Genomic DNA, 17,343 nt, shown 5'->3' on the forward strand with positions numbered 1-17,343 from the left:
TTCGCTCTCTGTCTACCTTTTCACCGAGTATAAGTTTACGTTTGGAAACCGCGGCAGAGGCGCGCACACCGCATTCATCGAGACATCGGTACACCTTTTTCTGCCGGTGGTCCCGCACGGACGAGCAAGCGTAGTCGCGCGTAGCAAACGACTGAGTGCCTGCGGAACATGGCCGCTTTTGTCGGGAAGAATGGCCTTTGTCTCGCAGAAAATCAATATCCAGATAAGCGAACGATTTAATCATCGAATAGCTAATTGGCTTATTAAGCTTCGTCACGATTATTACGATCAGCCGAACGGATTATAACAGACGTAAGATCGATTCGCTCTTTCTGCGGACGAGTTTTGGCTCGCGACAGCTCGAACAACAGCGTCGCGAATTTAATCGTTGTTCGCTTATTTCGAGATCAAGTTTTGATCTTGGATGATCATAAATATTAGAAAAAGAAACGCGAGTATTCTTGTTTTTATTGTTAATTTTGATACGTTTCTTGGGTTATTTACGATTACTTTTCTTTGAAGTTCTTACGTTTGGTGTAAATATAACTGAGAATCACAGTAACGTATAAGTATGTTAGAAGTTAAAAGTAAGTTACGCTTAATCAAAATCCTCGAAAGAATTATTCGTTTAATTTGATAGTCGAGCAAATTGTAATTTAATTTTATATTGCGACATATTTTTTTTTAATTTTAAAGAATATGTATCGAGGCCTTCTAAAATAATGAAAGTAAAATATTTTTCCAGATAAGTAGTAGCATGACTCACACGAGTTATTGATTACGATTATCAGCTCGCTATATGATATAACAGTTGTTGATAAAGTTTTTCGAAAAATCCGAGACCTGCAGTAGCGTTAAGAATACATTCCATGAAATAGAATAATACTTACACGTTTCTCGGATAATTCCATCAAGAATATTGTCAGGCTATTATTAGAGAAAGAGAGTTTTTTTCTTTTTATCATGAAACTTGTTATTCTGTGAATTTTCCAGCTCTTCGAAGACACCGTGTAGACGCGCCGAAGACACGGAATAGTCGGTGGCTTCGCTTTAAGCGAGATAGGAGTACAGTTATCCATAAAAGTAGAGCATGCGTACGCCGCCTTTAAAACGGCAGGTGGTGTCCGCTACCGGTGAACAAAGAGAAAAGGGAAAGAAACAGGAACTCGAACCTACCGTCAGGACATTGGAATCCTCCGTTCTGCAGTTGCAGTTCCTCAGAAACCATCGAATAATCGCTCCATTTACTATCTAACACGACAATTTATGCAACATCTTTGAACGACCTCCATTTTATTGCATCTTCATCGTATTCTCGAAAACTCAAGAAATCACGAACAAGGGTAGCAGAGTAAGTATGTATGTAAGTCTGTAAGGGTAGCTAGCAGAGTAAGTGTATATAAGTATATAATGCGATTTAAATTGAATTAATTAGTTATTATTCATATTTTATACAATAGTAATCATAATTAAGGTATTTTAGTCCTCGTAGTATCTATATTCGTACAAGGGTACTCGATAAAATTGATAAACTGGGGTCTGCCGTGTTTTTATTAACCTATATGTATATAGACGATTTCTGGCTTTCTATCTCTCTCTCTCTCTCTCATACGCACACACACACTCTCCCGTTCTCTCGTATCTTTACACATCTTATCACAATATAGTATTATACACAGATTTTTTTCACTTGTTTTACGGCTTACGTGCTAACAGGGGTGGGCCCCGGTGCAATATTTACACGCACCAGAAGGGATCGATCATTTATAAATCTGTTTCACGCCGCTCGATTCGATCCCCGCTTACTTGCACCGGGACTAGTAACGCTAGTAAATTCTACGGACTCCTCTCTTCTCGTTTTCTTCGTCTCCAATATATATTTATCATTTTCTTCTCCGTTATTCCGTATGATGTTTGTCATTCCATTATATTTCTTCTCATCTCGCGCGCCTCTCTTCGTTTTCCATCGCGTTAAAGTCCGTTTCGCTCGTCCTCGGCCAACGTTCTATTATCCCGCGAACTCGACGAAAGCGTGACAAAGCTAAACTGCAGCACGTTACGCTCTTGCAAGTGACCGACACACTGTCACAGGGCGCTTCCCTCTTCAACGTTCTTTTTCTCTTCCTTTTTTTATTTTTTTTTTTTTTTTATTTTATTTTCTCCTTCTCTTTCCTTTTCTTGCCGAGATCTTGGGACGAAAAATACGCGCGGAAAAAAATTGGAATAACGGGTTACAGGAAGGATGTGTCTTTTAACGCGTTTGCGAGAATCGCCGGGCAAAACACTTTCGTCCAGTTCGCCGCGCGAATCGAATCGTTTTACGCTGTTTTTTCGCAATTCACTCTACACGCAATTTAGGAACTGAGGGAGCTTCGTCTTAAATTATACACGCACACGCCTCCTTATTGCACCGAATCTAAACGCAAGAACCGCTGTTCCGTCGCCGTTCCGCGCCTCGCAGCCTCTGTGGTCGAAATCTAACGGCACTTATTAGTACATATACACGGAGGGAATCGTTGTTCGTCATCTCTCGTCATCATCGCGCTGAATCCGGAGCCGTGATATCGCGTCCAGATTGTCGAACGACAACGACGAACACGACGAGTAAAGCCGCAACGATGGGAAAAATTTCGACCAGGATAGAAGATACAAGGGGAGAGAAAACACGTCGACGCAGATCTTGCTCGTCGCCGGTCGTTTCCCTTCTCTGCTCGTTCGCTAGCTTCAGGCTACTTCTTTCTCGCGGATTTCGAGGTAACACGCGATGGCTCCAGATGTCCAGCGGCGTGAAACTGGCTTTGTACTCTGTTCCCATGTCGAGAGTTTCACGATGGGAAAGCTCGAGCGCGCTCGAGGAAATATTCTAACGGAGGTCGCCGGGGAAACACGAAACGTAACTCCGTCGGAACAAGCTCGAGACCTGTTTGTCGTTTACGTTTGTCCATCGAAAGATGAATTTTTTTTTAACCGAAATAGAATTTGAGGATATCGATCATAAAAAGGAAACCTTTGCGGTAAAATTTGCATTCGTCGATCATAGAAAATTTGTCGTTTCAATTGAATTTGTATGTATCGATTACCAAAAGCATATCATTGACACATAATTTAGATATATTGAACGCAAAAAATAGGTTGTTAAATAATATTTGGTAAAGTTTAAGTAATATCCATCAAAAAAGGCGAACAATTGAGTAGGATTTGGAATATCGACGATAAAAAAAGATCTATCGATTTGAAATGTAGAACGATTCAATTTAAATGTAAAAGGAAATGTAATAATATAATTTCAAAGCCAAAATAGACGTTATAGTTGAGATTGGACATCCGAGAAAGTCGAGATTTTTTCGACGTAGTTTTGTTAAGGTTTCGCGATTCCTCGAGTTCGTTCTCGGCCAGAACGGTGGCATCTCCGGAGGCGAAAAAGAAGGCAGAATGAGGAAGTAAAGGGACCGTGCGAGACCGCGTTCTCATGAGACGACCATTGTTACACCGATACGCCGGAGGATTTGGGTCAGCGGTGGGGCTCACCGACCCTCCCAGTTTCCCCTAGTCGCAAACCGCAAACGTTCGTTCTCTTTTCCTGCGGTTTCGTGGCGTCTCTTTGAAAGCTAGCTATATCGTTGGCCGGTGATGGCAAAGATGGCAAAAGGGTGGAGATCTTCAGCATGGCCGACGGGAAACGGTAAAAACAGCGTAAAACCCTTTTCGTTTTCTCGATGCATCCTCTAGGTACGAGATTGAAGGTTGTTCGATGAAGAATTACGAACAGAGAGGGCGGCAGGATTTATTCCCGAAAGAAGTCGAATCTTTCGAACGAGCTATATACGGGTCAGAGGAGAGAAAGATTTCACGAGATCGCGGAGACTGTCTCCGCGACAGATGTTTCCGCTTGATGTTCCATCGAGCCACGATGGACCAGAGACCGTGCTTTCACGAATGTTTCGTTTTTTCTTTTTCCTTCTTTTTTTCACGAATTTAATGAACGCGCACTTGTCAGAACTGTCCGTCGCGTCGTCGACCGAGATAATGATTTTTTCCACTGACTGTGCACGGCCTCGGGTTTCGTGGTAAATCGCGCGTATCTCTTCGTGTCCTCCGCTCCTTTTCGGAGGAGGGTCCACCGCGTTCGGTTGCTTCATCCGGAAAGGAGGGACCGGTGATTACAGCGCGCCACCGTGATTGCCGAGATCGTTTGACTCACGAAAATGTCATTAGGATTTCATTACTTCCAACCGCCTTGAGGAACGACTGTTTCTCGACGACGAGTTTGTGCAATATTTCTTTCTTTCTCTCTCTATCTCCGTAAACCGTCTTTCTCCATCTTTCGCCCGTCTCGTCTCTGTCCGTCCTTCTTTCTGTCCCCTTTCGCGGTTACCCTTTCTGCTTCTCCGCCTTTCTGTCCTCTTCTCGCTCTGTTGCCGTTTGATCCGACGAGATCCAGCTTCCAGAGCACGAAGTGGGTCAGCCGCCTCGGTTGGGCAACTGTCACAAAGGATCGACCGATCTAACGTCATCTAACAAACAGATTGACATTTACGAAGGAAACCGAGGAATCGTTGTGAATCGTTTAGAACGCAAAACATCGTGTCCTCTCCTTCAGGTGGCGAAAATATCCTTGGTCCGCGAGAACCATCCGATGGATAATTTGCCAACAGCTCGACGAAGAGCCGATCGCTATCTTGACATTTAACGAAACGGCGGAAACTGTTCCTGATTACTTTGTTAATCGTTCCACGATCATTGAAATTCTATCGATAATTCAGCCTCGGTTAGATCGATCGATCGTCAGCTGGTTTTGCCTGGTTCCGTGCGTTCGACGACGAAGAGCGATCGGTAAGCTCGCGAGGCGGACGCGGACGATCTGCCGTCGATCTCCGATCGAGGAGATTCTATTACATCTATTCGATGATACGTACGTCGTCGTTATCTATCGTACGATTTTTCGGCCGTCCTTTTTCCCCTCTCTTCGATGATTTCATTTACAGGTAAAGCATGATCGTTCATCGCCGTCGATAGACGTTTCATATAAATTCCATCGACGTGAACATCGAGTCGTGCATCATTTGCGAATCGCCATTCGCGATGCATAATCGTACGTGAATTCGATTCTCTACCGAACGTTTTCGTTTCACGAAAAATTCGTTCATTCTCGTCGATGCAGGACAACTGCGTTCTTTCAACTTACTATCATCGCGATTGGTTCCCTATAGATCATAGGATCGCGACGCTTTGATTTTTCGTCGTAACGACGGACGACCAATTTGTCGTAGACCGGAAAACCGGTCGGTGAACACGTGGCTCTCGTTAAGAAATAGAAACAATTTATTAACATCGAACGCGAAGTCCATCGCGACAGGTGCTATATGTATTCACACTTTGGGGCAGGGGCGCTGGCACGTCCGCGGTGCTACGGAGAAGCGGTTCCTCCTGAACACAGCTCGAAGGACATCTTCGTTAAACCGCCGGCCACACCCTGAAAAAATACGACAGACGAACGAGCCATTAGAACCCAGCCCTTCGTGCCTCCCTACGTGGAAATAGAGGGGGAACAATGTTTCCCGTACACGATTTCTTTGGGTCAATCGATCGGGAATATCGATAGATCAGGGAACACGATTTAATCGTTGTATCTTCTATCTGGGAGTAGATGTTGGAATTATTGCTAAATTCTCTTCATCCGGGCGTACACGTTGGAATTATAGATAAATTCTCTTGATAAGAATGTCCTTTATTTTAATTTGTATAATGCAATGCAAGGAACCGATGTGTCGTTGATATTTAAAGTTTGTACGTGTGTATATATATTTATGTCGGTAAATGTTACGTTCCTTTTAACTTCGTAACGCTGTAACTATATATTGAACAATGAAAGTTAGTTCAAATAATAACAATTACATGGAACAAGTTTAGTCGGGTTAGATTATTTCGGAAAAATTATTAGAAAACATAGATAACGAGTTATTTCGTCAAAATTTAAAATTGCCAAGAATTTAGAAATAGTTGAAACAATAATTAGCGAAGAATGCAGTATTGCAGGATTAAAGTTGCAGCGGATTTTATTTACGAAAATCTTTACTCGAAAGGAATGTCACAATGAATTATCAAGGATTAATAGAGCGCGTTTCTGTTAGAAACAACGGGAATATTCACCTAAATCTCTTCACTATAAATCAGCTATTTATATTAATCCATAAATTAATCCATGAATTAAAAAATATTTAGAAAGAAACTCCTAAGTCCTTATAACTCGATCCATTAAAATTTCAAACTATCCAACTTCGTTTATTATACCGTGCATTAGTATCTTTCATACCCTAAATTCAGCGTCCCCATTAAAGCAACCGATCAAAATGAAATTTCATTAAGACTGTAATGAAACACTACTGTCATGATTAAATTGGTCAAATTTCAGACCAATCTGAAATATGATATACTAGTATACAAATTAAAAATACAGCATGAATAGACATCCTAAGCTTCGAATAAGTATTAAACACAGTCTCACCGAATATTGAGATTTATTTATTATAATAAACAATTTTCTGTTCAAATACTTTCGTGATTTCCATGGAATATAATAGTTGTACTGAATATTAGATCCTCCCAAACGTTTCTTTCGTTTCACAAGGACATAATAAGTGCGCATAATAGGACATTTGGTTTTATATTATTTTATTGAATTATATATGATCCAATTTGTCCTATTGGATCATATATAGTTCAATAAAATAATATAACAAAAATAATAAAACAAGAAATGCGCATCTACTATTTCCTTGTGAAAGGAAAGTAGCTTTTAGGACAACCCAATATCATGTAATTGTTTCATATACATATTTTCGTATTAGTTTAAAACTTTACCAACATAATCACAGTAGTCGAGTCTCACAACAGTACCGATGCAATTTCAAAATGTTTCCTACGGCACACGATACACATCCATAAAAGATCTCTACAAATGTTGAAATACTTTCGTGAGCCTGTGTATATTATAGCACTCGTCAATCGTGAAATATCGTCCTGTGGACACGGTGTATCGTGATCGGTTAGTCGAACAGAGTCGTCCAATGAATACTAGAAGTACCACTTACGTGAGTAGTCCGGGATTAGGATCCGCTTGGTACCAGGAGTACTGTGGCATGTAACCCGCGTGGTGCGGCGGCGGCGGTGGCGGCGGTGGATGGTGGCCAGGCGTATGGGGGTGATGGTGGGTGTGCGGTGGCGCGTGCGGATGCGGATGGTGCTTCATCTCGCCCGGCCAAGAGGGTGCGGGCGGGCTCTCGTTGTGCTGAGGCGACATCTCGCTTCCGGGGCTCGAACTACCGGGGGTGTGACCCCCTGCGCCGCCTCCCATGCCACCGAGATAGCCCGTCGTCGGACTGCCCGACACGGAACTTCCGCCTCCTGAAACGGTAACAGAGAACGTTCGAGATCGATCCTCCAGATATAGACTTATCTTGAACGGAACAGAACGAGGGGGTGGAGCATTTCGATTCGCTGCAGCGTTCCATTGACGCGTTACGGGGATGATCCAAAGTCGTTCGGGGGTGCCGGGTGAATTGATTTATCGAGTTGCGAGGGAATATTGCGGGAGTCGATGAGAAAAGAGAGTCACGGTTTTGCATCTTTAGAAATGGGATCGAGTTGAAAATATCGAGATTCGTGGAAGAAGGGGTTGGTTTTAGACGATTTGATGGATGAAAATTTAGGGCTGGCAAATGGGGATTAATTTATTGAATTAGGGATCGATTTATTAGACTAGGAAGAAATATTATATGATCGATAGTGAGAAGATTTGAGATTTGAGAAATTGCTTTAAATTGAGAATACCAGAGTTGGAGGAAGAAGGGGATTGGTATGTGGATGGAGATTCAGGACTGGTTTATTGAGTTATGTGGAAACTGAAAGAAGAAATCGTGGAAAGAGCGCGGTTTGGTAATGGATCGAACCAGAATATCCAGATTGACAACAGGAAGAGATTGATTTATAAGTATTTAGAAATATGCGTGGTTCGCGAATCAATGTTAATTGAAATTAAAATATAACTTAGGATTTACGTCGGTTCTTAAAGATGATTTCATCGAGGAAGATGTGAGAAAATACAGCGCGCTGATAATTCATTGAACCAGTTGTAATCTCGAAATCGAAGCCGAGATATGTATGTGGATCGACAAGGTTATCGAACGGTTTTATGCCACTGGCATTACGATTCGATCTCTCTAATTGATTTATATCTTCTGAGTTGGTATTCGTGAGTAGCACTTGCATCGTGAAGAAAATTGCGGCATGGAAGTTTTTATGCCTTTCTTTCTTATCTTGATTAACGCGATCACGTATCACGCATTAAAATCATCTCGTTAAGGCATATTTCTAAATAAACTAATCCTGTTAAATAGACATACTAAATATTTTTGATCTAATTAAAAGTGTATAGAAATTGCTTCCAATTTGACGTAATCGATATCTATAATATGGAATAGTAATTAATTGGAAACATCATGAGATACTATTATTTCCACGGGTATTTTAATATAGCTGATCAAAATAGTGATAAACCGATTTTTTCCTCGAGATTATCGCGTAACCATTATCTGTGAACACACCTCCTTGCATGAGACTTCCTGGTTGACCCGGTTGAGGGGATGGTCCTCCGGGTAGAGCGGTTCCACCGGCTAGAAGGCTGCTGTGTTGCCCTCCGCCGCCACCGCCGCCCTGCTGCGCCGCCTTCATCATCTTCTTGTATTTACTTCTTCTATTCTGGAACCAGATTTTCACCTGCAACAAAAATCCGACGAGGGAACGATCAGGTCAGGTGGAACTCGTTTCGCGAGTTGTCAGTAGCTATTGGCGAAAGAGACCGAAACGATGAGGAGAAAAACGAATGAAGAAAACGCGGCCGCGGACGAAAAAAGAAAGAAAAACGAAGAGAACCTGCGAGTCGCAGCACGAGGTTGATGTACTATTTAACGTGGACCGAGACGGTGTGTACGGCTGCGGTCGCCAGAGACCAGCAATTTTCACTGTCTCTGTTGCCGCTGTCCTTCCGTCCGTCAAACATCCGATAATTACAGAGGCCGATATGAATTTCTGCCAGTACGCACCGAGCGTAATGATACACGCTTGTTCGGCGTGGCATACATATATATTTTGCAAGAGGAACAAGCGTACACAGTGAGTCGGAGGAGAGAGGAGGAGGAGGGGTTTTTATCGACGTTGGTACAGCGACTGGACGGATATATCGATGATGAAGGAAGGATTGTGCAGCTTTCGATCGTATTCAGCCACGTTATGAAGAATCTACATAATACCGTCGTACCGTCGTCGCGCTACTGGGTTGCAAACTGACGTCGACGAAGAAGAACGAACGAAGGAAAAAAGATGAAAAAATAAGAGAAAAAGAAGAGAGGAACTGCTCGTTTCGTAACTATCGTTTCTTTTGCCTGTTTCTCTACCTACACGCCGCGCGCGGAACGTCGAGTTCGGCCTGTGCGGCGGATACTAATGCGCTTGTGCCGCTGTTAGGATTGCACATGCGGTATTTTTTTGTGTCTTAGCGCGATCTATACATGCGCCGCGTGCACGTGACGCGCTGCTCAATCTTACGTAAGCATGGCTCGGCTAGGCGAGCGCAAAGAGCGAGAGAGGAACAGACATCGAGCTGAAGCTCTACGTTTCGTATGTTTTGCGAGTACCAGGTAAACGGTGCGCGTTAACCCTGCGCGTAGAAAAAATTCCGGAAGCGGAGGGCCGGCTTTTTTACCACATCTGCGTTACGTTTTATACGGCGCTTCCTTTTCTGGGAAATCGAGAGTTGCAACTTTGTATGTAAATTTTCTACGACAAAACACTGGGATAAGAAAAACACTGATTACATGTAACATGAATAATTGCTGGAATTCTTGTGTTCCTGTCCTGTAGATTAATTCAAAAGCGTAACGAGGAATCTGGATCGTTTTTGGAATATATAAAATATTTTATATTTCATTCCCTTTTTCAGCTCTGAAATCTTTAACATCTTACGCTTGATTTTAAAGAGCCACGGAAAATGAAGATCATTCACAATGTGAAATCAATATAGAAGTTTCGAAACATATGTTTCATTCTAAAACGTTATAAGAAGCTTAGATCCTTTTCAAACTTTACCAAATATTAAAATCTTCATAAATGCTTTATGTCTCGAAATTACCGTGTATTTTTTAAATTCACGCTTCTTTCTAAGGCTCTACGAAAAAGCTTGAATTATTTCTAACGTTTATAAAATATTTTATTTTCATTAATTCCCAATTGTAAGAATTTCAGGTTCTAAAACCTTCGTAACGTAGAACTTAAGAAACTCGAATACCGAGGATATTTTCCCCGTAGAACCTACTGTAAACCGCACACTCAACTCTCGAATATTAATCAAAGAAACTGGAACTCTTATCAATCACCGGAGAAGACGCTTCTTGTCGGTTCTCCGTGTCAACCCTCGGTGATCCGCCATTGCGTAACCGACGAGCGAGCGTTGGGTGTCGGGTACGTACACGGAGTCCACGACTTTTTACGCCTTGGGCGTCAATCAAAAACCGTACGGTTACTTTAATTAACTAAGTCGGCTCCGTGAAGCACGGAGCCGGAGGCCAGCGGTGAACAAGGGGCAAGGGACGATGTGGTTAGAACGACGAGCAAAACGGAGAAAGCAAAGAGAAAAGGGGGAGGAGGTACGGGGAGGCATCGTCACGTCAAAACGAGTTCATTAAAACCGCAACAGCGGGTTTGTCTAACCTCGAAAGAAATACTCGTGGCCGACATTGTTTCACGTTTCGTGAGGCGCATCGGTCCGTTGAAACTCGCGGTTCTTTACTTGAGTACATGTGTTACAAGTGCGCATACGAGTCATAGAAGACGCGCGTTGAGAATACACGTGTCACTACGTGTGCATCGTATAAAATGGTGGCTGGGCGGTACGATACGCGTATCGGCCGAAAAATATGTTGCTAGTCGAACACTCGCGAACTTGCCTCCTTCTCTCAGTCTGTCTTATTGGCAAGCGTGTGGCTGGCGTGCCGGCGCAAATAAATCTCTTTCTAATTGCTCGGTGAAAAAGCGGAGCGTGCTTGCGCGCAGGAGATGGCGCCCGACAAAGGGGCCAGAGCTAAAACCTCATCGCGGCGTGGTTTATTTCATTGTCGGGGCTGGGCTCCGGGCATTTGCCCACTGCCACTGGCTTTGTTTATTGATATTTACAGCCAGCGTGACACACGCGGCATACGAAGAAGAACATTGGAGGCCCCTAAGGGCTGACAACGTCGGGGTTGCTCGCTTTTGTCCATGAGATATTCGCTCGCGAGTTACGTCCGCCTTTTTTGTTCGAAGACCACGGTATGCTGTTGTCATAGCATGACGCAGGTGTAGATTCTTCGACGCGAAGGGATGATACGATGGCTCGCACGGGAGAAAACTTGTTGGCTATTTAGAAGAGTTGTTTTCTAGATACATTCGCAGCTTCTCGCGTAACGAAACTGTCCAGAGACGACCTCTCCTATCGTAAATAAAGTATCGGTTCTGGAAAAGAAATTTTCCGTTTAGACATCGATTGTCGTAATCAGTCTAGCCGCGTTGTCGCGGCGGGACATGCGTAACCAGACGGCAGCAGGAATTCTCGCAAAAAATGCACTGACCACGGCTCGAAATGTATGCAAATTCGCGTGACGAGTCAGCACCGCCTCGCGACGGAATACATAAGGGGTAGAGGAAGAACGAAAGGACGAAAGAGGGAGAAGAAGAAGAGGAGGAGGAAGAAGCAGGAGAAGAATATACGAACGAGGAGAAGAGTACGAAAAATACGAAGAAGTAGAGGCAGCGTGTGCGAAGCGGGTACAACGCCGATGGCCACTAGAACGGCACGGTGGCAAGCTGCTGTTATCTCTTTTCCTCCAGCATCCTGGAGAATGTATAAACACACGTGCACTCCTGGTCTTGTATGTGTGAGTGGTTCTACGCAGCCACGTCGAATGGCCGCCCCGCGCGAGTGCAAAAATTACTCCTGTCAGCCGGTGGTCGCGCGCGAACCTTCACCAAGGGATAAACAAAGAGGGAGCAAGATAGGATGACCTCGTTGCTGGCGTCGTTGATATTGCTGGGACCAGCAACGGCTTCCGACATCGCCCAAGGCGAAACAGCGAGGCACTCTGGTAACAGCCCCCGCCTGTCGATATCGCCGATGCATACTCAATGAGCGACAGATCGTCGCCGTAGGGTGAAGGGGGCGTGAGGTATATGAAGGGAAGAAGGAACAGGGGTACAGCGGCGGGCACAGCAGCCCGGCAGCAGCCGGGACAAGGTTCCAGAGTAAAAAGTACGGCAACGTTTCGCCTGCGTGAATCCGAGAGCGCGCGCGCCGCCTGTTTAATATTTATGAGAGGCATCTAGGAATAATCTACGTCTAAATGAAAACGCTCCCACCGATTCGAGCCGCGATCTCCAAGAACGCTCTCTCTCCCTCTCCCCGGATCCCCGGGCCAGCTGTTCGCCACTATGTTACTGATGGATTGTCCTGGCACGATTGGAATCGCGATGAAATCGTACAGGGTAGCGGGAATGTTCGTGGTTTGTGTAAAGTCACGCGCATAAGCCAGTAGGCATTTACTAATTTTAAACATAGTTGTTATCAAAGTTTATGTAATATGATGCTAAAACGTATTACGATTTTGTTCTTTTTATGATACGCCGATAAAACGACGGTCCTTATTCTACTTCATTCTGTGATCAAAACGTTTATCTTCGAACGTTTGTCGTCCAAATGTTATGTACAACGATGTACAACGGGGATTCTTTTAACGCTACGTTGAATGGTAAAAAATTAATTGAAAGGAATTTACTAGCCTCCGTGTTGCTATATAAATATTAGAATTGGGAAAGATTATACCGATTTTACTTATGTTTTACATTTTAGAGTACAACATATAATGGCGTTATTATTATTTTTTATATTTTATTAATATCACCGTTACTTATAATGAAATCATATTTGCAAAAAGGAAACCCAAAGGAACGAAAAATTATTTCATTACCAAAAGGAGATTACAACGATTTACGTTGATGATTATGTCTGATCACAGGTGGTCCTAATTCTACTGGGAACCTCGGGCCGTACGAAGTATGTTACAAAGTTTTGAACTTTGGTCTACGATCTACATGTTCCTATATATATACACGTATGTATCTCTCAATATTCGTCACTTAGTGACGTATGACAGACATGGATACCGTAATTGGTGCTTGCAAAAATGTAGTCCTTGACTTGATAATAGCAGTCGATAGCGGCGCGCCGTTTCAGCGCAGTTCTGCTAACTGTAGTTACAACCTAGTTATACAATGGCGGGAGGCATGGGCGATAAAACTTTCGGAAGGTTTCGAAAGGTTATGGTAATGCGAACGTAAAAACGGTGAAGTTCCGTTGCATCTGACTCACGCGCTTCCTTGGGAAACATCGGATCGTTATGCCGGGCTAAACTAGATACCAAATTTATTTCTGTATTTCCTCCATGAAACTCCGTTAACTTCTTCCTTTTTTTTTTTAACAATCAATCATGGTACGTCTACTGTTTCTTCAATTTAAAAAATGCGAGCAAAATAAGAAGCATCAAAATTCATTTGATTGGCAATTTTTATTTCATACAAACTACATATGCAGGATTAGTTTCTAGAATAAAATATCAGTTGTAAAGGGTAATTTATTTCTTCTTTACTTTTTTTTTTTTAGCGTAAAAAGAATTTAACTTTCATTTTGTGGAAGATACGTATGAAAAATAGATCGTTACAGTAAAATATTGAACAGATAAATATCTAAAAGCAGCTATCTTCGACAAAATTCGCGTCACACAAAAGTTATCTATTCCATTAACAGACTATGCTGTATCATTCCCCGAATAATCGAAAGGGGGGCTGGACAATTAAACGCAATTAGTCTAATGGCGGTAGCTGCGTGAGCAATAACACGATATAAAACCAATAGAGTGATGGCTGCTAGTCATAATTTCTCTAGGCATTGATAAGACCGCGCGCGGCTGACATTGTTCCACGTTTTTAACGCATTCTGTTTGACCAATGGCTACGATGTTTATCTACGTATAATTACTTTGTTTTTCAAATAAAACACAACGGCAAACCAGTTTAAGCGTATAGGAGTATGCAACGATCGTGAACGCGAACGCTAACAATATGTCTGTCGTACAACTGATTACTAATTATGTTCTCGGTACACAAGATTAAATACATTTCATGAAACATTTTTGTTACCATATTTCTTCTACTGGTCAGTTACTTGAATCACACATTATATATTTTTAATTCTTCGTAGCATATATCTTTAATATCTTTAATATCTAAACAAGTCTTTTTATTAAATTATTCAAGGTCAACACACGAAATTCATCTTATCGTTCTTCATATATTTTTTCGGTATTTATGCGAAACTCTGCGAATATGTGAATAAGTTAACATTAGTTAATTAGTTAAATAAGTTAACAGGTTACATCTGGACAAGGCGCCTTTACTATGAGCAACAGCTTTGTTCAAATTGCATCTTATAAATTAATCAAGGTATCGATATGAAAATTTTCAAGCAGAGGAAACTGAGACATAAATTATCACTTCTGTATCATGTATCTAATACTACTTAAATTACATGCCACTGATATATTTACATCTGATATTTGCATATTACAATCTGAGTATATTCTACATGTGATCTGAATTACCATACTCCGTCGTTAAAGCGTTAATATGGTTATTACGTTAATGAAATTATTCTTCAATATGTGATATATATATATATATATATTCATATATGATATATATGAATGAAAATATTTTATTTATAGAAATGTGGTATCGCAGGATTTAATCCCACAAGCTACTCCTAAATCTCATTTTCCTCTACAAACACGTGTCTGAAGTGCTACATAAGAGAAGTTAAATTACCGTAGGAAATATAGCTACGAATTATTTCACCAATCATCGCGTTTCGTTCACCTCCCCGTTGACCACGTGTAGATCTCCGCTGACACAAAATTGGAGGTTATATCGCAGCAGTGTATCGCCGATTGGATCGAGTTATATTCCCGTGGCGGGTCGATCCTTGTCCATATAGACAGGGACCCCCATCGGCGTGTTCTGAATGATCCAATCTGTCCGCACAATAAATAATCACGCGTATCGGCACGGCCTACCTGCGCCCTCCGTTAAGCCGAAAGCCGTAACAAACTAATCCGTCATCGGTACCGGACGACGGCCACACACCTGTCACGTAATTTTTAAGTAATTACACGACTGTTGATTTTTTAGTATAATCTTTATTCTTTAGACTCAGAGTTTCATTACAAAGGTCAATATTGTGACTGAATTGGAATTAGAAATAGAACCGGATTGAAATTAGAAATAGAACTGTCTAAACGGTCTCGTACCATCAAAGAAGAAAGCTCGGTGTGGGTGTTCCCTTTGGAACTCAGAACGCGGATTCGTTGTCCACACTTTTTGGTGGAAAAGTGAGGGTAACGATCCGCGATGCCCATTGGTAAATGAATTAGGTAGTAAAGACAAGGAGAGCTAGATATGGCTCGTGGGCATCCTTGTTTATGGGAAAAGTTTTATCTTGCCAGGCACCCGCTTTCTCCGTATTAGGTAAGAGTCGAGTGCAACAAACATAAGGACCATCTGTAAACCGAAAATGTTTAAGTGAAGAAAACTGAAACTGAACAGATTCGGTTTATGTCGTCTTCTTAGGCCTGCTGCGAGTTACTAGAACAATGGATAGGTCTTGGCGTCCGGACTACGTGGAATTTTACAAGGACCGTCACATCTGGCGTACCACATGGCAAAAGGAAAGTTGGTACGTGACATTCCCCCCTCCTTAGATTGAACTTGGTCCCTCAAGTTTTCTTCAGGAGGCCCTTTGTGAAATCGCACTCGATGTGATTTGAAATTGCAGCTGATTCCTCTTCTCTTTGGGGGTGGCATGTATTGGTTGAGGTACAGGTGTTGGGTGTTGGTGGAACTGTTAACTAAGATTTCATTTCGGCGAAAAGAAAAGGTTAGATTGATACATAAATGGTTATTCTGGCAAAGAGAAGTGTCGACCTGGAAAGTAGGGTTTTAAACGATTCCCATGTATTTTTTTTTTTCTTGAATTAAATAGTATGGAGTACATACTTTATCAATCGTGTACGGTCCCAACCATTCCACATCAAGTTTGTGTCTTTTATGATCGTTGTGTACTAATACGGAGTCTCCTTCTTTGAAGACTGATTGCGGCTTTATGATTTTTATTATTTATTATTTTGATAATTTCAATCAATTTACAACGTGATTATGTCATCAGGCATCAAGAAGTTTACATATTGGATCATCGAATTGTATTTTTTTTTTTTTTTTTTTTTTTTTTTTTTTTTTTTTTTTTTAAGCATCCTACAAATACTATACTGAAGCCTACATTATATAGTACGCCTTTCCGACTCTTGTATATATAAAAAAAATATCGATTCGGAGTGCAACTTTAAATACATACACATGTTTCATCAAATATTTCATTTCAACTTTAATCTATCTCTGTAATGCATTAATATGAATGTGAATATTGTACAAAGCCATGAATACACCTTTTATTAACATATATTTGTCCATTTTAAATTCTACTTAAGTAAAACAAACTTGTATTGAAACTTTGTGTTATTCAATAATAAGGGCATTGTAATTTTTACTGTAATAATAATGTGAAATCAGTTATCCACAATTCATGTTCCAGTCTACAGATATTGTTTCAATAGTAGAAGAAACATCACTTACTGAGCTTAATACTTGGTACATATTATAGTTATAATCTCTAGGCATTATAAGATCCTTGTCTCAAATTTCTACTCTAATTCCTTTATATTAAATATTATTATCATTAATCATTTTTGGTTTAAACATATTATTTATACATTTACTTGCAAATAAAATTACATGTGGCAGTATAGTACTTAACTCATTAATAGAATGTATCTTCTTTGAGAATATATGATCATTATCTTATGATAATCTATCAACTAAAATTTTGTTATTTCTATGTTGACATTGAAATTGTACAAATAATATGTTACCAACTTATAATTGTTCCCAAAATAACTAATTAACAATGATTTAAACTATACAGTTTGTCTTAGAATGATGGATAATATAAAAATTCAAATTTATTAACAATACCTGACAACTTTAGTTGATTTTATGCTAAATAATATTAAATATTTTGATATAAAACACAAATTTCTGTTGTATGATTGCATCAACTAATAATATTCTAGAATATACAACGCTTAAAGATTT

General features: G+C 41.1%; 2 protein-coding genes across 4 annotated transcripts in view; one reads left to right on the forward strand and one right to left on the reverse strand.

The window, feature by feature from the left end:
- The window catches only part of LOC132911344 (uncharacterized), a 129,846-nt gene that overhangs the window by 92,422 nt on the left and 20,081 nt on the right, over nt 1–17,343 (forward strand). The gene's annotated exons all lie outside the window — the stretch shown is intronic.
- The window catches only part of LOC132911331 (homeotic protein distal-less), a 98,032-nt gene continuing 82,105 nt past the window's right edge, over nt 1,417–17,343 (reverse strand). For all 3 annotated transcript variants that reach the window (XM_060967941.1, XM_060967943.1, XM_060967942.1), the window contains exons 3-5: nt 8,604–8,775; nt 7,092–7,404; nt 1,417–5,473 (exon numbers count right to left, since the gene is read on the reverse strand). In XM_060967941.1, the coding sequence (XP_060823924.1) occupies nt 5,455–5,473; nt 7,092–7,404; nt 8,604–8,775 (504 nt within the window). In that variant the 3' untranslated portion in view covers nt 1,417–5,454. The remainder of the gene's footprint in view (nt 5,474–7,091; nt 7,405–8,603; nt 8,776–17,343) is intronic.

Source organism: Bombus pascuorum, chromosome 10, assembly GCF_905332965.1.
Source record: "Bombus pascuorum chromosome 10, iyBomPasc1.1, whole genome shotgun sequence".
Taxonomy (NCBI): Eukaryota; Metazoa; Arthropoda; class Insecta; order Hymenoptera; family Apidae; genus Bombus; species Bombus pascuorum.